The following is a 14420-nucleotide window of genomic DNA, read 5'->3' on the forward strand; positions in this document are numbered from 1 at the left end:
GGTTGCTATAGTATGGCATTGCATGACATATTGTGTCATACAGAATATAATACTGATGCTACTCCCATGGAAATGCAGAGAGGCCAGACTGGACCTTGGTAAAACTGGTGGGTGGCTGACATAGGGATGATCAGTTACTAGCTTACTCTTACATAAAATATTATAACATAAACTAGATTTACAACATAAAATTGAATTTTAATAGCTTCAAATATGCTTGCAAATATCAGTGAAACAAAAGATATCATTTAAGAATGTTGCTAGAATGGTTACATGTAGCCTATAGCACAATTATCTGTATTTATTTGACATAAATATTAATAGAGAGTAATGTCAGTTTTTTCAATAGATACCCAGGCACTAACATTTAATACCAAAATGTATCACCACAGACCACACATTTTAGTGCTTCTTCTATATTTTCTCAAGATTTTTATGATTATAATGTTAATAATAATGTTTATTTCCCCTCAACAACCTCAATATAATGTGACCAAGTGATTCAAATTAAAAACCAAAATGTATCACTAGACTGGACACACAGAACACACCTCTACATATGGGGTCTTGGTGCTTTTTCTATTTTATATCAAACTGGAAAATGCAGGATCTTTTTCCTTAGTAACATTCATGTAATGTGACCTTGTGACTCAAATGTGACACCAAAAAATATTCATATAAAATGGAAAAAGGCCTAAAATCCCATATGAAGAGGTGTGTCCTGTGTGGTGATACATTTGTTGTAAATACCAGATTGCAGTTAATCTTTTATAGGTTAGGTATATGAATATTATTAACAATTTTCAGATATTTTGTCTCGTGTTATTTTCCCCATTTAAGGGGTTTTTGGTGGGAGCTGAGGTCTGCGGTCTGAGGCAAATTGTGATTTGTGATATTTGGCTTTATAAAGAAAATTTAACTAAATGTTTGATGCCACAAGTTTAAACAAGGAGATTTTTGAATACTGGAGGTGGTGGAGCCATGTACTTGTGGTTAGACACGAGTATGAGAACACAGCAGAAAGATGATTTGAGTTCATATATTAATCAACAATTTTATGTTCTTCAATTAAAACCCATCACCTACAGTAAATAAACTGGCAATGTTATTTCATCTTAAGGTTCATAATTAATCTTGGAAACAGTCCAGTTATATGACTGAGATATTATACCCTTGTGATTACTGAGCCACCTCAGAGGCAGCTGCAATAGCTCCATCTGCTGTTGAGGATCACAGATAGGACCCTGGAAAGGGACCTAATGTTAAGATTTATTTGTTTATTTATTTTTGTCAGTGAGGAATAACATGTAATGTGTGTGTGTGTGTGTGTGTGTGTGTGTGTGTGTGTGTGTGTGTCTAAAGACAGGCAAATACTGGAGAAAGCATACCCCATGGTAGAAATCCTCTCTCAAAGCATTATGTTAATGTTATATCCAGAAAAAAATAAAAGTGAAATTTTAGTTTTAAAATATAAATCTATTTGCAAACCTGTGAGATTATTGGTCTGACAATACTCCCTCTTTATCTCAGTTAGGGTTTGTTTTTGAACAAAACCAGCAGATTGTTTTATTCGTATGTTGTTACTGAGACAAATAATGTCCCTGATGTTTTGTAACAATATTATAAATACACGTAAACACTTTTCCGTGCAAGGTTTTGCTGAGCGTGACACATTAAAAATTACACATAATACCTCCCATGCCAGGGCAGCAGGGGTCGCCCATAATAAAGATCCTGCTCCTCTGAGCTGTGGCTCTGATACACCACCGGGTCATTATACTGTCCTCCCGGGTAGAAATAAAAATGCCGTACACATTGTGATTAAAGTTACATTTAAGAGTTGTTTACAGTTTTACCTGGGCCGAGGATTCAGGCCGTCATCGGGCGTATTTTTGTTGATTATTTGTGCAAGCAAATAACTTTGCTTTCAGTTGCGAGCAGTTTGGCACAAATATGGCTCCAACGATACAGACACAGTCTCAACGAGAGGACGGCCACAGGTAAGTTTTTAAAAAATAAGGTCTTTATAGTGTGGTTAAACTAGCTGCTGTCTACACTGTACAGTTTATGTCAACGTTAATGTTATAGAGTTAATGCCAAAGCGTCTACAAGAGGCTCACTTGTCAGTTTTGTACAACGTTAGCTAACAATGCTAGGTAGTTAGCTAGCTAAATATAAGCAAGTGCCAAGTTAATTTATGCCAACCTGCTTGCTAAGGTATCTTAGCGCACTGAAATTACCACCGTTAGCGTTCATTGACTATGTAAGATAAGATAATTTAGTCTATCCAGCTAGTTGTAGTAACTTTAGCTAAATATAGAGACTAATAAACTGACTAACATTGTGTTAATGTTAGCTAACCGTTGTTCAGGATGACCGAGGTTAGCCTGTAACCAAGTAACGCACTCATTTTTGAGAACTGTGAAAAAAACAAACAAACGTATGCATCTTTTATTTATTCGTTTATTTATTTATCTTTATATTCTTTATTTGTCAATATAAAAGTCTCTTACAGTAGTTTAGCTACTTCCCATAGAATCAAAAGAAAAAAGAAAGTCTTTACTACCACTGTACATCCCTTTATTGGGCCAACCTCCCAGTGATTTATTTATTTTCTTAAATATTATTTTCTGCAGCTAAATTTTGTTGACTGTGTTGGGCACACAGTCTTGGTAGGCTATTGTATTATAAAACATGAATAATTTTTTTTAATCAAATACAGGATTATTTGATTAATTTAGCTGTATAATTGCAGTTTAAATTTGTATATTCAAGAAATAAATACCATTATAATGTTGTCCACTTACATTTTCTGTTAATAATGTAATTTGACTGTTATTTAGAACACAAAGACCACAAATTAGATGTACCACCGAATTTTGTTGTTGTCTTAAACTCACTTCATTTATCGGGATGAACATTTATTTAATGACTATACATATACATATATATGTATATATATGTATATGTGTGTATATATGTATATATATATATGTGTATATATATATATATATATATATTTAATCCATCTGACAGAAGTGACTTCTTTATGACAGAGCTGATCTCTAATAAAATAGAAAGCAGTACACAAACATTAAAAAAAAATAATTTACTCTTTTTGATGTTTTAGATTTTTATAGAAATCAGCTATGACATAGAAAACATTAAAAAAATGAAGTTGTGAGACTCTGTGACAAAACTGACCAACAACATTAAAACAATAACTGTGAAAGACCTATTTTGCTCTGCTGGAATTCAACAGACCATCAGTGACAACAAGGGATGTGACATTGTATTAAAATTTAATATTGCAATACAAAAATGTGACAACATATTTAGGTTAGTCAATTATTAAAGAGAACTGAGTTCTGTCACCTTCACCAGCATAGATGTCAGCTCAGTAAGACATCTGATGGAGTTGATGTCTTATGAATATTAGAGAAGCTTAAACAGAGCAGTGAATACCACAGTTGGACACTATCAGTGGGCTTTCACGTAAACATATCACAGTCTGACAAATGTCTGTTTTCTCTTTCAGTAGGCCGTCCTCTCACAGGACTGTTCCAGAGAGGTAAGTGGATTTAGCACTGTTAAATGTTTACAACCCCAATTCAAAAAAGGTTGGAATGCTGTGTAAAACATAAACAAAAACAGGATGCATTGATTTATAAATCCTTTCAGTATTCTACAGTGTTTCTAGAGCAGCTAGTACTGAACATGCAAACTGAAATGTGTAAGCTTCCTACATGAAGGAACCTATGTCTCTCAGTGTTCCGATGGGATTTTGGCCCATTCTTCCAACAGACAGTCTTAGGATCTACAGTCAAGCATTTACAAATCATTGCATTCTATTTTTATTGACTTTTTACACAATGCCCCAGCTTTTGGGAATCGGGGTGGTACAATTCTGTACACTCTGACTGTGCCTCTTTAAAAGTATCACAGAGGTATGCAAAACTGTGAATGTCCTGTACTTTCTTGCCCATTTCAGGTCAGGGGTGGTCTGTCGAGTGAAGTACTGCAACAGCCTGCCTGACATCCCTTTTGACCCCAAATTCATCACATATCCATTTGACCAGCACAGGTAAACATCCAGCCTCTCCATCCTTTGAGTACACACCAGTGAACATGGGCACAGCTTGACATTTGTTTTTCTGTTGTGGCAGGTTTGTACAGTATAAAGCCACTTCTCTAGAGAAGCAGCACAAGCACGAGCTCCTGACTGAGCCCGACCTCGGGGTCACCATCGATCTCATCAACCCAGACACCTACCGTATTGACCCCAACAGTAAGCATCCAGTTGCAGTTACATGTCACAGTTTTTTCAGTGACTGCCCTGTTTTAACAAATGTCTTTGTAGACTGAACATATCTTTTATATTGTCAGTACTGTTGGATCCTGCTGATGAAAAACTGTTGGAAGAGGACATCCAGGCTCCATCCAGTTCAAAGCGGTAAGGCTGCGTAAGAGGCAGCTTTATGTTGTTATGGATTCATGTGAAGAGTTTCTGTTTAAACATTCTCTTTTGCCCTACAAGGTCACAGCAGCACGCCAAAGTGGTCCCGTGGATGAGAAAGACAGAATATATTTCTACAGAGTTCAACAGATATGGCGTTTCCAATGAGAAAGTGGAAGTTAAGTAAGTTTGCCAAATGTGTTCTCTTTGTAGTGACCTAATGGTAGATGATTTTGTGTGTGTATAATCTAGACATGTTTTGTGTTTAGGATCGGTGTATCTGTCAAACAGCAGTTCACAGAAGAAGAAATCTACAAGGACAGAGACAGCCAGATCTCTGCTATTGAGAAAACATTTGAGGATGCGCAGAAATCGGTGAGTGAGTGATAACGTGCCTGCCCAAATCTTTTTTGTTTAACAGCTTTTTTATATATTTCAAGTAAATTCAGGAAACAGTAGGTAAGACTTAGGGGGGTTTATTGGCATCTGGTGGTGAGGATTGCAGATTGCAAACAGATGAAACTTCTCCTGTTTAGGATTTCTCCAGTATCCATTGTTCAGGTGGCTTTTACTGGGAGCAAAATTATTGGCAGAGGTCTCCTCCACTCCAAAACAAATGGACCAGATTATAAAAACCAGTAAAATAATTGAATAAAGAAGTTTAACATGACAGTTCAGTGTATCTCCTATGCTGTTCAGCTTGTTGCAGACAGGCCACTAGCCCTGCACCTCCTAATGTGCATTTACCTCTTTCCTCTGATAATTCAATGCGCGCTCACCTCATTACTGATCCAGACATTCAGGAGGTTTTTACCATGATTGAAATTATCTGCAGAGGTCTCCTCCTCTCCAAAATAAACAAACAAGGTTATAGGTTATTTAGACTAGTAAAAAGATTGAATGAAGCAGTTTCACATTGAAAAAAATCAGTGTTTTTCCAACACTTTCATTGTGAAAGGGCTGCTAACTGTGGCGTCCTATGTGAAAATGTCAGTGTCTATGTAGAGCCAGTGTTTAATATGTCCTGTCTGGGCTACTGTAGAAACATGGCTGTGCAACATTGCCATGTCTGTGGATGAGGACCTGCTCCCTTTGTTAATATAAATGGCTCAATCTATGGTAATAAACATACAAGAATTCTTATTTTCAGGTCATTATACTTCAAAGAATACATACTTATTATATTATATTCCAGCTGTCCCAGTATATCCCCCTAAATCCTACACACTGCTCCTTTAAAAAGTAAGACAGATGGTAGTTATAATAGTTTTCTTCAGGAGCTGATCCACAGCAACAGCTGAAGAAAACTATTATAACTACCATCTGTCTTACTGATTGTAATGGTCAGATGCAAATCAGCACATGAACCAAAAATGCAAACTATTTTGGCCCATTGAAAAATAAAATGTGCCAGAGTTTGTAAACATGTTGTTGTTTCATTCCAGATTTCACAGCACTACAGTAAACCCAGAGTTACTCCTGTGGAGATACTACCTGTGTTCCCAGACTTCAAGGTGAGATGTAATTTCACTCCACATATTGACCTTTAGCGTCTCTGTGAGAGAGTTCAAAACAATCTGTTGTTGCTCCAGTTGCTTGTTTTTGTCAATTTAAGATACTTTTTCTTACATACTGGCACTTATAATTATATTTTATACATGTTTTCTGTTTCCCCAGATGTGGATCAACCCATGTGCCCAGGTCATCTTTGACTCTGACCCTGCACCGAAAGACATGTCAGGACCAGCTGGCGTGGAAATGATGTCTCAGGCCATGATCAGGTATCAACAAAATATCTATGGCGTGAATGTCTGTTAAAATGGTAACATGTTTGCATAAACACTAATTCCTTGTTTCTTCAATACAGAGGTATGATGGATGAGGAAGGAAATCAGTTTGTGGCCTACTTCCTGCCCAATGAAGAAACAATTCGCAAGCGCAAGAGAGACTTTGAGGAGGGAATGGATTACATGCCTGAGGATCTGTATGTAGAGATATTACATTACAGAAATCATCCATTTAAAAAAAATCACCTTGTTGCTTTGTTTCGCTTGTTTTAAGTTGTATATCAGGGAGTCATGCTGCATTTTATTTTCTGTGTTTCAGGTATGATTACAAGATAGCAAGGGAGTACAACTGGAACGTCAAGAACAAAGCCAGCAAGGGTTACGAGGAGAACTACTTCTTCATCTTCAGAGATGGAGATGGTGTTTACTACAACGAGCTGGAGACAAGGTAACTCACTGATCAGAGAAGAGACTTATTTGTTGTTGTACCTCGACTTTAGATTATAAAGTTTAGTGTAAATTAGCAATTCACAAAACAAACGGCACCACCTCCATGTGAAACGGTTAGGCTTTGTCCTCTGACAGCATGTTTTCTATCCTGCAGGGTGCGTCTGAGCAAGAGGAGAGCCAAGGCTGGAGCACAGTCCACCACAAACGCTGTGCTGGTGTGTAAGCACAGAGACATGAATGAGAAGGAGCTCGAAGCCCAGGTGAGTGTTCTCGTTACTTTAATCTTGTTCTTAAAGTTAGTTAGACTGAACTTCTCTTTTAGGTGATTGTACCGCTTATTGGACAGTACTTTTTGTTGGAAGGAGAACTTGGAATTAAGATTGATTGACTGACCTATTATTATTTTGTTATTTAACTAAAAGGTACTATTTATTTTATACCTTATATTTATTTAAAACCACAGAGGTATATGAAATGATATGTATCATAGGTTTTAGATTAAATATTGATGATTGCAATTGAGGGAGGTGATTTGTTAAAACCACAGTCATATTTAGATTAACTGCTATGCCGTCAGTGTGTGCCTGTGTTTTGTCATTAACAATATTTTACAACATGGCTCAATTAATCTAAATAAATGACTGGAACTGTTATATTTATATCATCATCTACAAGCTTTAGGGTTTCCACAGTTATGGAAATACTGGAAAAGTCATACATTTCAACAGTCCTGCTTTCCAGGCCTGGAAAAGTTATGGAATTCATAAAATCCTTTAAGGTTTTGGAAACGTTTGTTGTGTGGCATAATGGCAAATAAATCTTTCCTGTAGCTGTTAATGTAATATTGCTCGAATGTTTCATAGATAGATGATAACTGAGTTTTGTTTGAAAAGAATTTTATTACAATATTCAATCTAATTAAAAAAAAAGCCAGGCAAGTGGGCAAGAAAACAATGTTGTGAAAGTGTGATTTGATATCTAGGGTCATAAATGCCAAAGTTTCCATACCTGTGCACACTAATACTTTGAAGTTGTTCTGCATTGAGATTGAGCAATTGACCTGGGCAGCCTATGGTTTAATTGTTAGTCGGCGTGCCACTGTGCTCTAAAAAAACAACAAAATTGTTGGCTGTCATTCCCCTATTCTGGAAGCTCTACTTTCCATGGACTACCTTTAATATTATAAAAATCTGGAGTCAAGTGTACTATACAGTTCTGTTTGTGATTTAAGTTGTGAATGGTCATTGAAAATTTATTATGGGTCCTTTAAGTCATGGAAAAGCTTTGACATTTTGTCCATAAAAATGTACGTGAACCCTGAACTTGAAGTCTTGGACAGTAGTCGTGTACTGATGACTGATTCCCTTTCATTGTGACTCTCAGGAAGCCCGTAAAGCTCAGCTGGAGAACCATGAACCAGAGGACGAAGAGGAAGACATGGACATGGATAAGGACGTGCAGGACTCTGGTCAGTTTTCTTTTATTCTCGACCACTGCACCTTTTCATCATTTAATTTTTATTTATGTGGCCACTGGATATACTGTAGTAGTAGTAGTAGTAGTAGTAGTTGTAGTAGTAGTAGTAGTAGTAGCTGTGATGCATTGATTACAGGTCTATATCGGTTTCTGTTTGTGACATCTGAATTGCTTTCTTTAGGTGATGACAAAGACAAGGGCAGCGGCAGCGAGGCAGAGAATTCTGGTAGTGAATCTGAGAGGGAAGACGAAGACCGGGAACAAAGAGGAGAGGAGGACGAAGAGGACGAGGACAGACAGAAGCGGAGGAGGAAGGCGAGCGGCAGCGGGAGTGAGAGTGGCGAGGAGAGGACCAGAGAAATGCGAGACGAGGAAGAGATCTTCGGCAGCGACGACGACAGCGACGAGGACAACGAGAACAACAAGAACTCAGCCAGGAGCAGCGGGGAAGAGGGCAGCGGGAGCGAGGATGAAGGAGGGAACAGAGGAGGCAGCAGGAGTCGCAGCGCCTCTCCGGCACACAGCGACCGCAGCAGTGACCACTCAGGGACCCGGGCTCAGAGTGGAAGTGGAAGTGAGAGAGGCTCAGACTCCAGTGATGCCAGTGACAGTGAATAAGGCCTGTGGTCCGGACAACATAGTGATGGCCACTTTTCTTACTTATATGTTCAGCACCAAATTTGGCCGCGTTGCCCTGTTGTTGACTGTAATATCAATATTAGCTCAGTCCTGGGATGTAGTTTCTTATGATCGCAAATATCAAGAAAAATATGTGTGCAGGATGCCGCGGACATTTTTTTTCAGTGCAGTTTTTAATTGTAGATTTAACTCTAGCACCTGTAGCTATTCGTACACCAATTTTCTGTTTCTGTCTGTCAGATATTCAGTACAGGATCATGTGAAACTGTCTTTCTCCCCGCGGCTTTTGATTTGTCATTGTGTTACGGCTTTGAAACTGATATTAAAATGCAGGTGACATTTTGTAACAATCGCAGTTGTCAGAGTTATTGTTTTCCCTCTTTGACGGATATAGGGAAACCTAAGTAATCCCATAAATGTAATCATTTTACAATCACCCCAAAGAAGTACAGGACTGTTGTCTCTGCTCTATTTAAAAAATTGTGTAGCTGATGCTCAGTCCAGATTGTTCATGTCTAAAATGACTGTCAGTGCAAAATGGATAAATCAAAACTTCCTTTCATACAGTAAATCTTTTAATAGAAATATCATGCACAACAGTTGTAAACAAAAATCCACAGGCATGTTTCACAAAGAAAAACTGACAGCTTTGGAGACGCGTATTCAGCGAAAAAACGACAGGTGCTGCTTCAGCCATTCTTCTGTCACCTCATCGACACTTCTCGTTTCAAAGACCTCAGAGTAAAGCAGAGAATAAGACGTTCAAAATGTGAATAAGAAACCACAAAAACTGAAAGAAGCTCAGATATATAACTCATCACAAATCTATAAGCATGAATAACCTGCTAAGCAAGTTGCCAATCAACTTTAGTCGATTCAAAATTAGTTTGGGTTTGGTTTACATTCAGTAAGTCACAATGGAGTAATGATAAAACACACAGATCATAATTTGGAGATAATTACCTTTGTGAGCCCTACAGTTTTGACCAGTTCATTCTTGCTGCCTGCGTACATCATCTGTTGGTCTGGCTTACATCCTGTTAAAATGAAATTGACTTTGTTTTCACAGAGGTTCTTTAATTTAACCAAACATTCAAATCCAACAAATACCACCTTTATCGCTATAATACATTATAATAAAAAAGATTTCAGAAAAGACCCTGTTAAGTTGTACAACTGAGCTGATGCAGAACAATAATTAAATCTAAGGAGAAGGATTACTTTGATTTAAGATACTGCAGTTACATACCTGCTGGACTGGAGAATATGAAACAGAGAGGGTACGACACCCTCCCGTCGTCATGGACGTATTTGTAGCTGTAGACGATGAATGTACGCCACTGTCAAGGAATTTAAAACTTCTTTTCAGAGTTAAAACACTAGTGAATTTAAGGATTTTGCTGTATACACAAGACAGTAAAAGAAGGATATCTGGGTTGCCGCTCTGGAAGTTCCTCTCTCAAATCATCCGGTGAGATGTCCTAAAAGAAAAAGTCGGGTGATTTTTTTTAACACAGAATGAACCAACACCCATCCCCACCCCCCCCCCCCAAAAAAAACAATCACAAAATTTGACTTGCCTCACATTCCTTGTCAAGGATGACAAGATGTTTCTCCATGTCTATTTTCACTAAGAAATAAAAATGATTGTTAAGGCTTTCAGTTCTGATTTACAACCCCAATTCCCAAAATGATGGGACATATAATGTTAGTAAAAACAGAATGCAATGATTTGTAAATCCTTTCTGACCTATATCAGCTATGGTGTTTACCCTGTGCAAAACATACATAAAAAGAATGAAATCATTTACAAGTCTTTTTGACCTTTATCCAATTGAGTACTGTTTGAGGACAAGATATTTAATGTTTAAACTGAACATGTTTCAAAAACGTTGGGACAGTGGCCTGTTTACCTCTGTTACATCTCTTATTTACTCAGTGTTTGGGAAGTGAGGACAGTACTTGTTGAAATTTTTAAAGTGAAATTCGTGCTTGACACATGACTTAAGTTGCATAACAGTCCGGGGTCTCCATTGTCGCAGTTTGTCTTTCATAATGCACTGCACATTTTAAATAGGAGACAGGTCTGGACAGTGGGGAGACCAGTTTAGTATCTGCACTCTTTTACTGTGAAGCCAGGCTGTTGTAACGTGCAGAATGTGGCTTGGCACTGTCTTGCTGAAATAAGCAAGAATGTCCCTGAAAAAGACAAAAGACATTGTCTGGATGGCAGCGTATGTTGTTCCAAAACCTGTATGTAGCTGTCAGTACTCATGGCACCTTCACAGATGTGCAAGTTACTCATGATGCCATGGGCACTAACACACATGCAGATGCTGACTTTTTAAACTTTGTGCTGGTAACAATGATGGCCCTTTTCCTCTTAAGTACAGAGGACACCACATCCAATTTGAAATGTGGACTCATCAGACCACAGTGCACTTTCCCACTTTGTGTCAGTCCATCTCAGATGAGCTTTGGCCCAGAGAAATATACCTTTCACTTTGCATGGAAGAGTCTGAAAGTGTTACTGACAATGGTTTTCCAAAGTGTTCCCGAGCCCATGTAGTAATATCCTTTATACCAGTGGTTACCACCTGGTGGGTCATGGTCCAAAAGTGGGGCACAGGTCCCTTTTGAATGGACCGCAAGTGACACACAAAGATGTCAGCTTTGTAAAAAACACACTTTATCTTTAATAGAGTGAATTTCCGACACAGAGTTTTTATTTTGTAGCGCCGTTCCCTGCTGTAGATTGAGTGAAAAGCGGACAGCTACTTGACAGAAACAGCAAACTAGCTCAACAACATGGCCAAACACAAGTATGACGCTGAATGCATTTAACTGCGTGGACTTTGAACTTTTGACTAAGGAGAAATCTGGACCCTGTGGCTGGACCAGTTGGAAACCACTGCTTTAAACAGTCATGTTGTTTTTTAATGCAGTGCCACCTTAGGGGCCAAATGTTGCGGCCATTTAATTCTGGTTTTCAGCCTTGCCCTTTTACATGCAAGGATTTCTCCAGATTCTCTGAATGTTTTGATGAAAGCCCTGAATTCCCTGCAACTAGTCATTGAGAAATGTTCCTAAGCTGTTGGCCTATTTGCCCGTGCAGTTTTTCATAAAAGTCACCATCGTTGCTTGTGACAACTGAACCTTATGAGGATGCCTCTCTTAAACCCAGTCATGATATTTTCATGTGATACCAATTAACCTGTTTACCTGTGGAATGTTTGAAACTGGTGTTTTCCACAGCGTTCCCAGTCTTTTATTGCCCCTGTCCCAACTTTTTTTGGAACATGTTGCACACATCAAATTCAGAATAAGTGTATATTTACAAAAAACAATACAGTTCAGTGTTGCATTAAATATATTGTCGTCATACTGCATTCAAATGGATTGAAGTTAAAAAAAGATTTGCACATTCTCTTTTTTTACCTCTTACACAGCATCCCATCTATTTTGGAACTGGGGTTATATTGTTTGTGTGGACATATGCAAGTAACTATGACATTAATAATGAGAGTGTGATACCTACTGAGTATGGCAGCATTGGTGGTCTCTTTTCGAAACCTAAACTTTTCCAGTTTAGTTTTCAGACTTTCATCCACCTCACACACAACCAGAGTGCTTGTCTGCAAAATGGCACAAAAAAAATCACTCAAAACCAAGAAACATGATAACAGCTCCTGGGCTTGTGATAAAGTTATGTGGATTGGTCTACAGGCCAGAAATAGAAACAAAGAAAGGGGGTAAGAGAAATCTGTTCAGATGCTGAGGTCTCTATCCACCTTCCGTGGATACATTAAACATTCATAACTATTCTGACATATTGAGGGCAGGAAAGGTTTTTGCTGCAACATGCAAGAATGCAGTTTCCTGTGTGAAACAGCGCGGGCGATGGTCGGCTTGTGTCGCAATGGCACAGTGAAGAAAAACAAATACACACATAGCCTACATATGAATGACACTTTATCACATCCAATAAAATTCAACAAAACAAGCAAAACATTTCGAGCAATTGCATCAGTTTCACCTACCATCCTCAAAAAGTGCTCCTTTTCTGCCTGCCTGTCTTCCGGGTGACACTTTCTTGTTGAAACAAACTCGCGACAGACTGACAACTTCTCTCCGACTGTCAAGAGCCTCCTCAAGATGACAGGGGAAATGCAGGCACGCTGGTGGAGCAAGCACCAGTGCTGCTTCCTGTTTTCAACTACATAACGTGTGACAGCAGTGTGCAGGCTCAGCCCAGTGTTGTATACAAGACCCTGAATGCATCAAGGGAAGAAATACATGATAAACGTATGGATGTTAGTGACAGTGGAGATAGTGTTTAATAAATTAATAATATTTAAAGTGTAGGAGGCTCAGTTTTACCATATGTTGTTTAACACAGACAGCGATGTGGTTTCATTGGTGCCCTTTGGGTTACTTTCACTTCCTATTAAGATACAGGCATGAACATAAAATAGAAACATGTAGAGCTCGAAAGTTTCCTCATATCCTTCAAACTAATAATAACACTGTACGGTAAGTTTACATTTTTCATGTGAGAAAAAGTATCTTAATATATGGAGTAAATCATAGGCATCAAAAGTGAAATGTCTCTGTCTCCTGTCAGATTATAACACTACTATTACTGCTCTCTGCTGGTGGAAAATGTAGGCAAGCTGCAGCTCTGGCCCCACCCTAGTAACTAGTTATGGAGGTAACTAGTTATTTGTCATAGTAATTACTAAAAAAAGATTGTAATCAATTGCAGTCACTATGAAAAAAATATATAATTAAATTACAGTTACTAATCAAAATGCTGATGATTACAAAGGTGTTTTTTTTTTTCTTTTGGTGTAGCCATTTTTTAGCTTTATTGTCCAGTTTAAAATATTTGTTAGAGGAGTATTAATAATAACATTTACAATAATAATAATCTCTATTTATATGGCACCTTCATTACAAAAAGTGCAGTGCTTGAGGTGCTTTTCAATAAGGGCAGTATAAACACTTAGTGCTTCACATTATATAGACATAATGGACATAAAACAGACAAGGCAATTTAATATAAAAGGAAATCTAAAACAGTTTAAAACATGGATTAACTGATTCATAAAATCATAGAGTTGTAAAACTATAAATCATAAGTGTAAAAAGAAAGAGTTTCAGACCTGCATTGGGAATGGCAGAGCTAGTTAAAGGCTAAAGTAAACAGGTTCTTTTTTAGCTTTCTTTTAAAAATATTTAGTGAGCTATATGTAGTGATAGCTGATATATGTAGTGTTCTATAGCTTTGGGATGTAATTGACAAAGGCTTCATCCCTCATCTTCTCCTGGCTGTTACTGGAAACCTCCAGTAAACCAGCAGCAGCAGATGATTGCAGTGTTCTTGGAGGCAAATAGTTAACAAGTAATCAATAGAATTCCCATTACATTACTTTGATGAAGTAATCAGAATAGTAACATTACTTGTTTTATTTTAACAGGGCTACTTGCAATCTGTAACCATTGCATTTCAAAAGTAACCTTCCCAACACTGGATGTCACTGCAGGTCCTTCTCCATTTACCTCTGTGCGTGCTGTGGCGTCTTCTGCCATTAACAGCTGAAAGCAAACAG

General features: G+C 38.0%; 2 protein-coding genes across 3 annotated transcripts; one reads left to right on the plus strand and one right to left on the minus strand.

Moving 5' to 3' along the window:
* The first annotated feature begins 1749 nt into the window (after positions 1-1749).
* paf1 (PAF1 homolog, Paf1/RNA polymerase II complex component) lies at positions 1750-9158 on the plus strand. Of its 2 annotated transcripts, none has more exons than XM_033632213.2 (14): positions 1750-2000; positions 3542-3571; positions 3992-4084; positions 4167-4288; positions 4387-4453; positions 4538-4639; positions 4726-4831; positions 5902-5970; positions 6134-6237; positions 6324-6440; positions 6563-6691; positions 6848-6953; positions 8077-8161; positions 8351-9158. In XM_033632213.2, the coding sequence occupies exons 1-14, from the start codon at positions 1954-1956 to the stop codon at positions 8785-8787; spliced, it is 1614 nt and encodes a 537-aa protein (XP_033488104.2). In that variant the 5' UTR covers positions 1750-1953; the 3' UTR covers positions 8788-9158. The 2 variants fall into 2 exon arrangements, with proteins under 2 accessions (XP_033488104.2, XP_033488103.2); XM_033632212.2 differs by having other exon boundaries at positions 1751-2000; positions 3539-3571.
* Positions 9159-9365: 207 nt separating this feature from the next.
* gmfg (glia maturation factor, gamma) lies at positions 9366-13206 on the minus strand. Its single transcript, XM_078167011.1, has 8 exons — positions 13189-13206; positions 12849-13079; positions 12347-12443; positions 10389-10438; positions 10238-10289; positions 10058-10138; positions 9772-9845; positions 9366-9543 (listed from the first exon to the last, which is right to left on the minus strand). Exons 1-8 carry the CDS (start codon positions 13189-13191, stop codon positions 9472-9474), a joined length of 660 nt encoding a protein of 219 aa, XP_078023137.1. The 5' UTR covers positions 13192-13206; the 3' UTR covers positions 9366-9471.
* Between the last annotated feature and the right edge of the window lie 1214 nt (positions 13207-14420).

This window comes from Epinephelus lanceolatus, chromosome 4 (assembly GCF_041903045.1).
Source record: "Epinephelus lanceolatus isolate andai-2023 chromosome 4, ASM4190304v1, whole genome shotgun sequence".
Lineage (NCBI taxonomy): Eukaryota > Metazoa > Chordata > Actinopteri > Perciformes > Serranidae > Epinephelus > Epinephelus lanceolatus.

Excerpts from the sequence above, each read along its gene's own strand:
- paf1 (XM_033632212.2), top strand. The coding sequence starts at position 1,954 with ATGGCTCCAACGATACAGACACAGTCTCAACGAGAGGACGGCCACAG. Across the intron at positions 2,001-3,538 it reads CAACGAGAGGACGGCCACAG|TAGGCCGTCCTCTCACAGGA; the intron begins GTAAGTTTTTAA and ends TTTCTCTTTCAG. Across the intron at positions 6,441-6,562 it reads GATTACATGCCTGAGGATCT|GTATGATTACAAGATAGCAA; the intron begins GTATGTAGAGAT and ends TCTGTGTTTCAG.
- gmfg (XM_078167011.1), bottom strand. Across the intron at positions 9,846-10,057 it reads CATATTCTCCAGTCCAGCAG|GATGTAAGCCAGACCAACAG; the intron begins GTATGTAACTGC and ends TCATTTTAACAG. Across the intron at positions 9,544-9,771 it reads AAACTGTAGGGCTCACAAAG|GTCTTTGAAACGAGAAGTGT; the intron begins GTAATTATCTCC and ends CTTTACTCTGAG.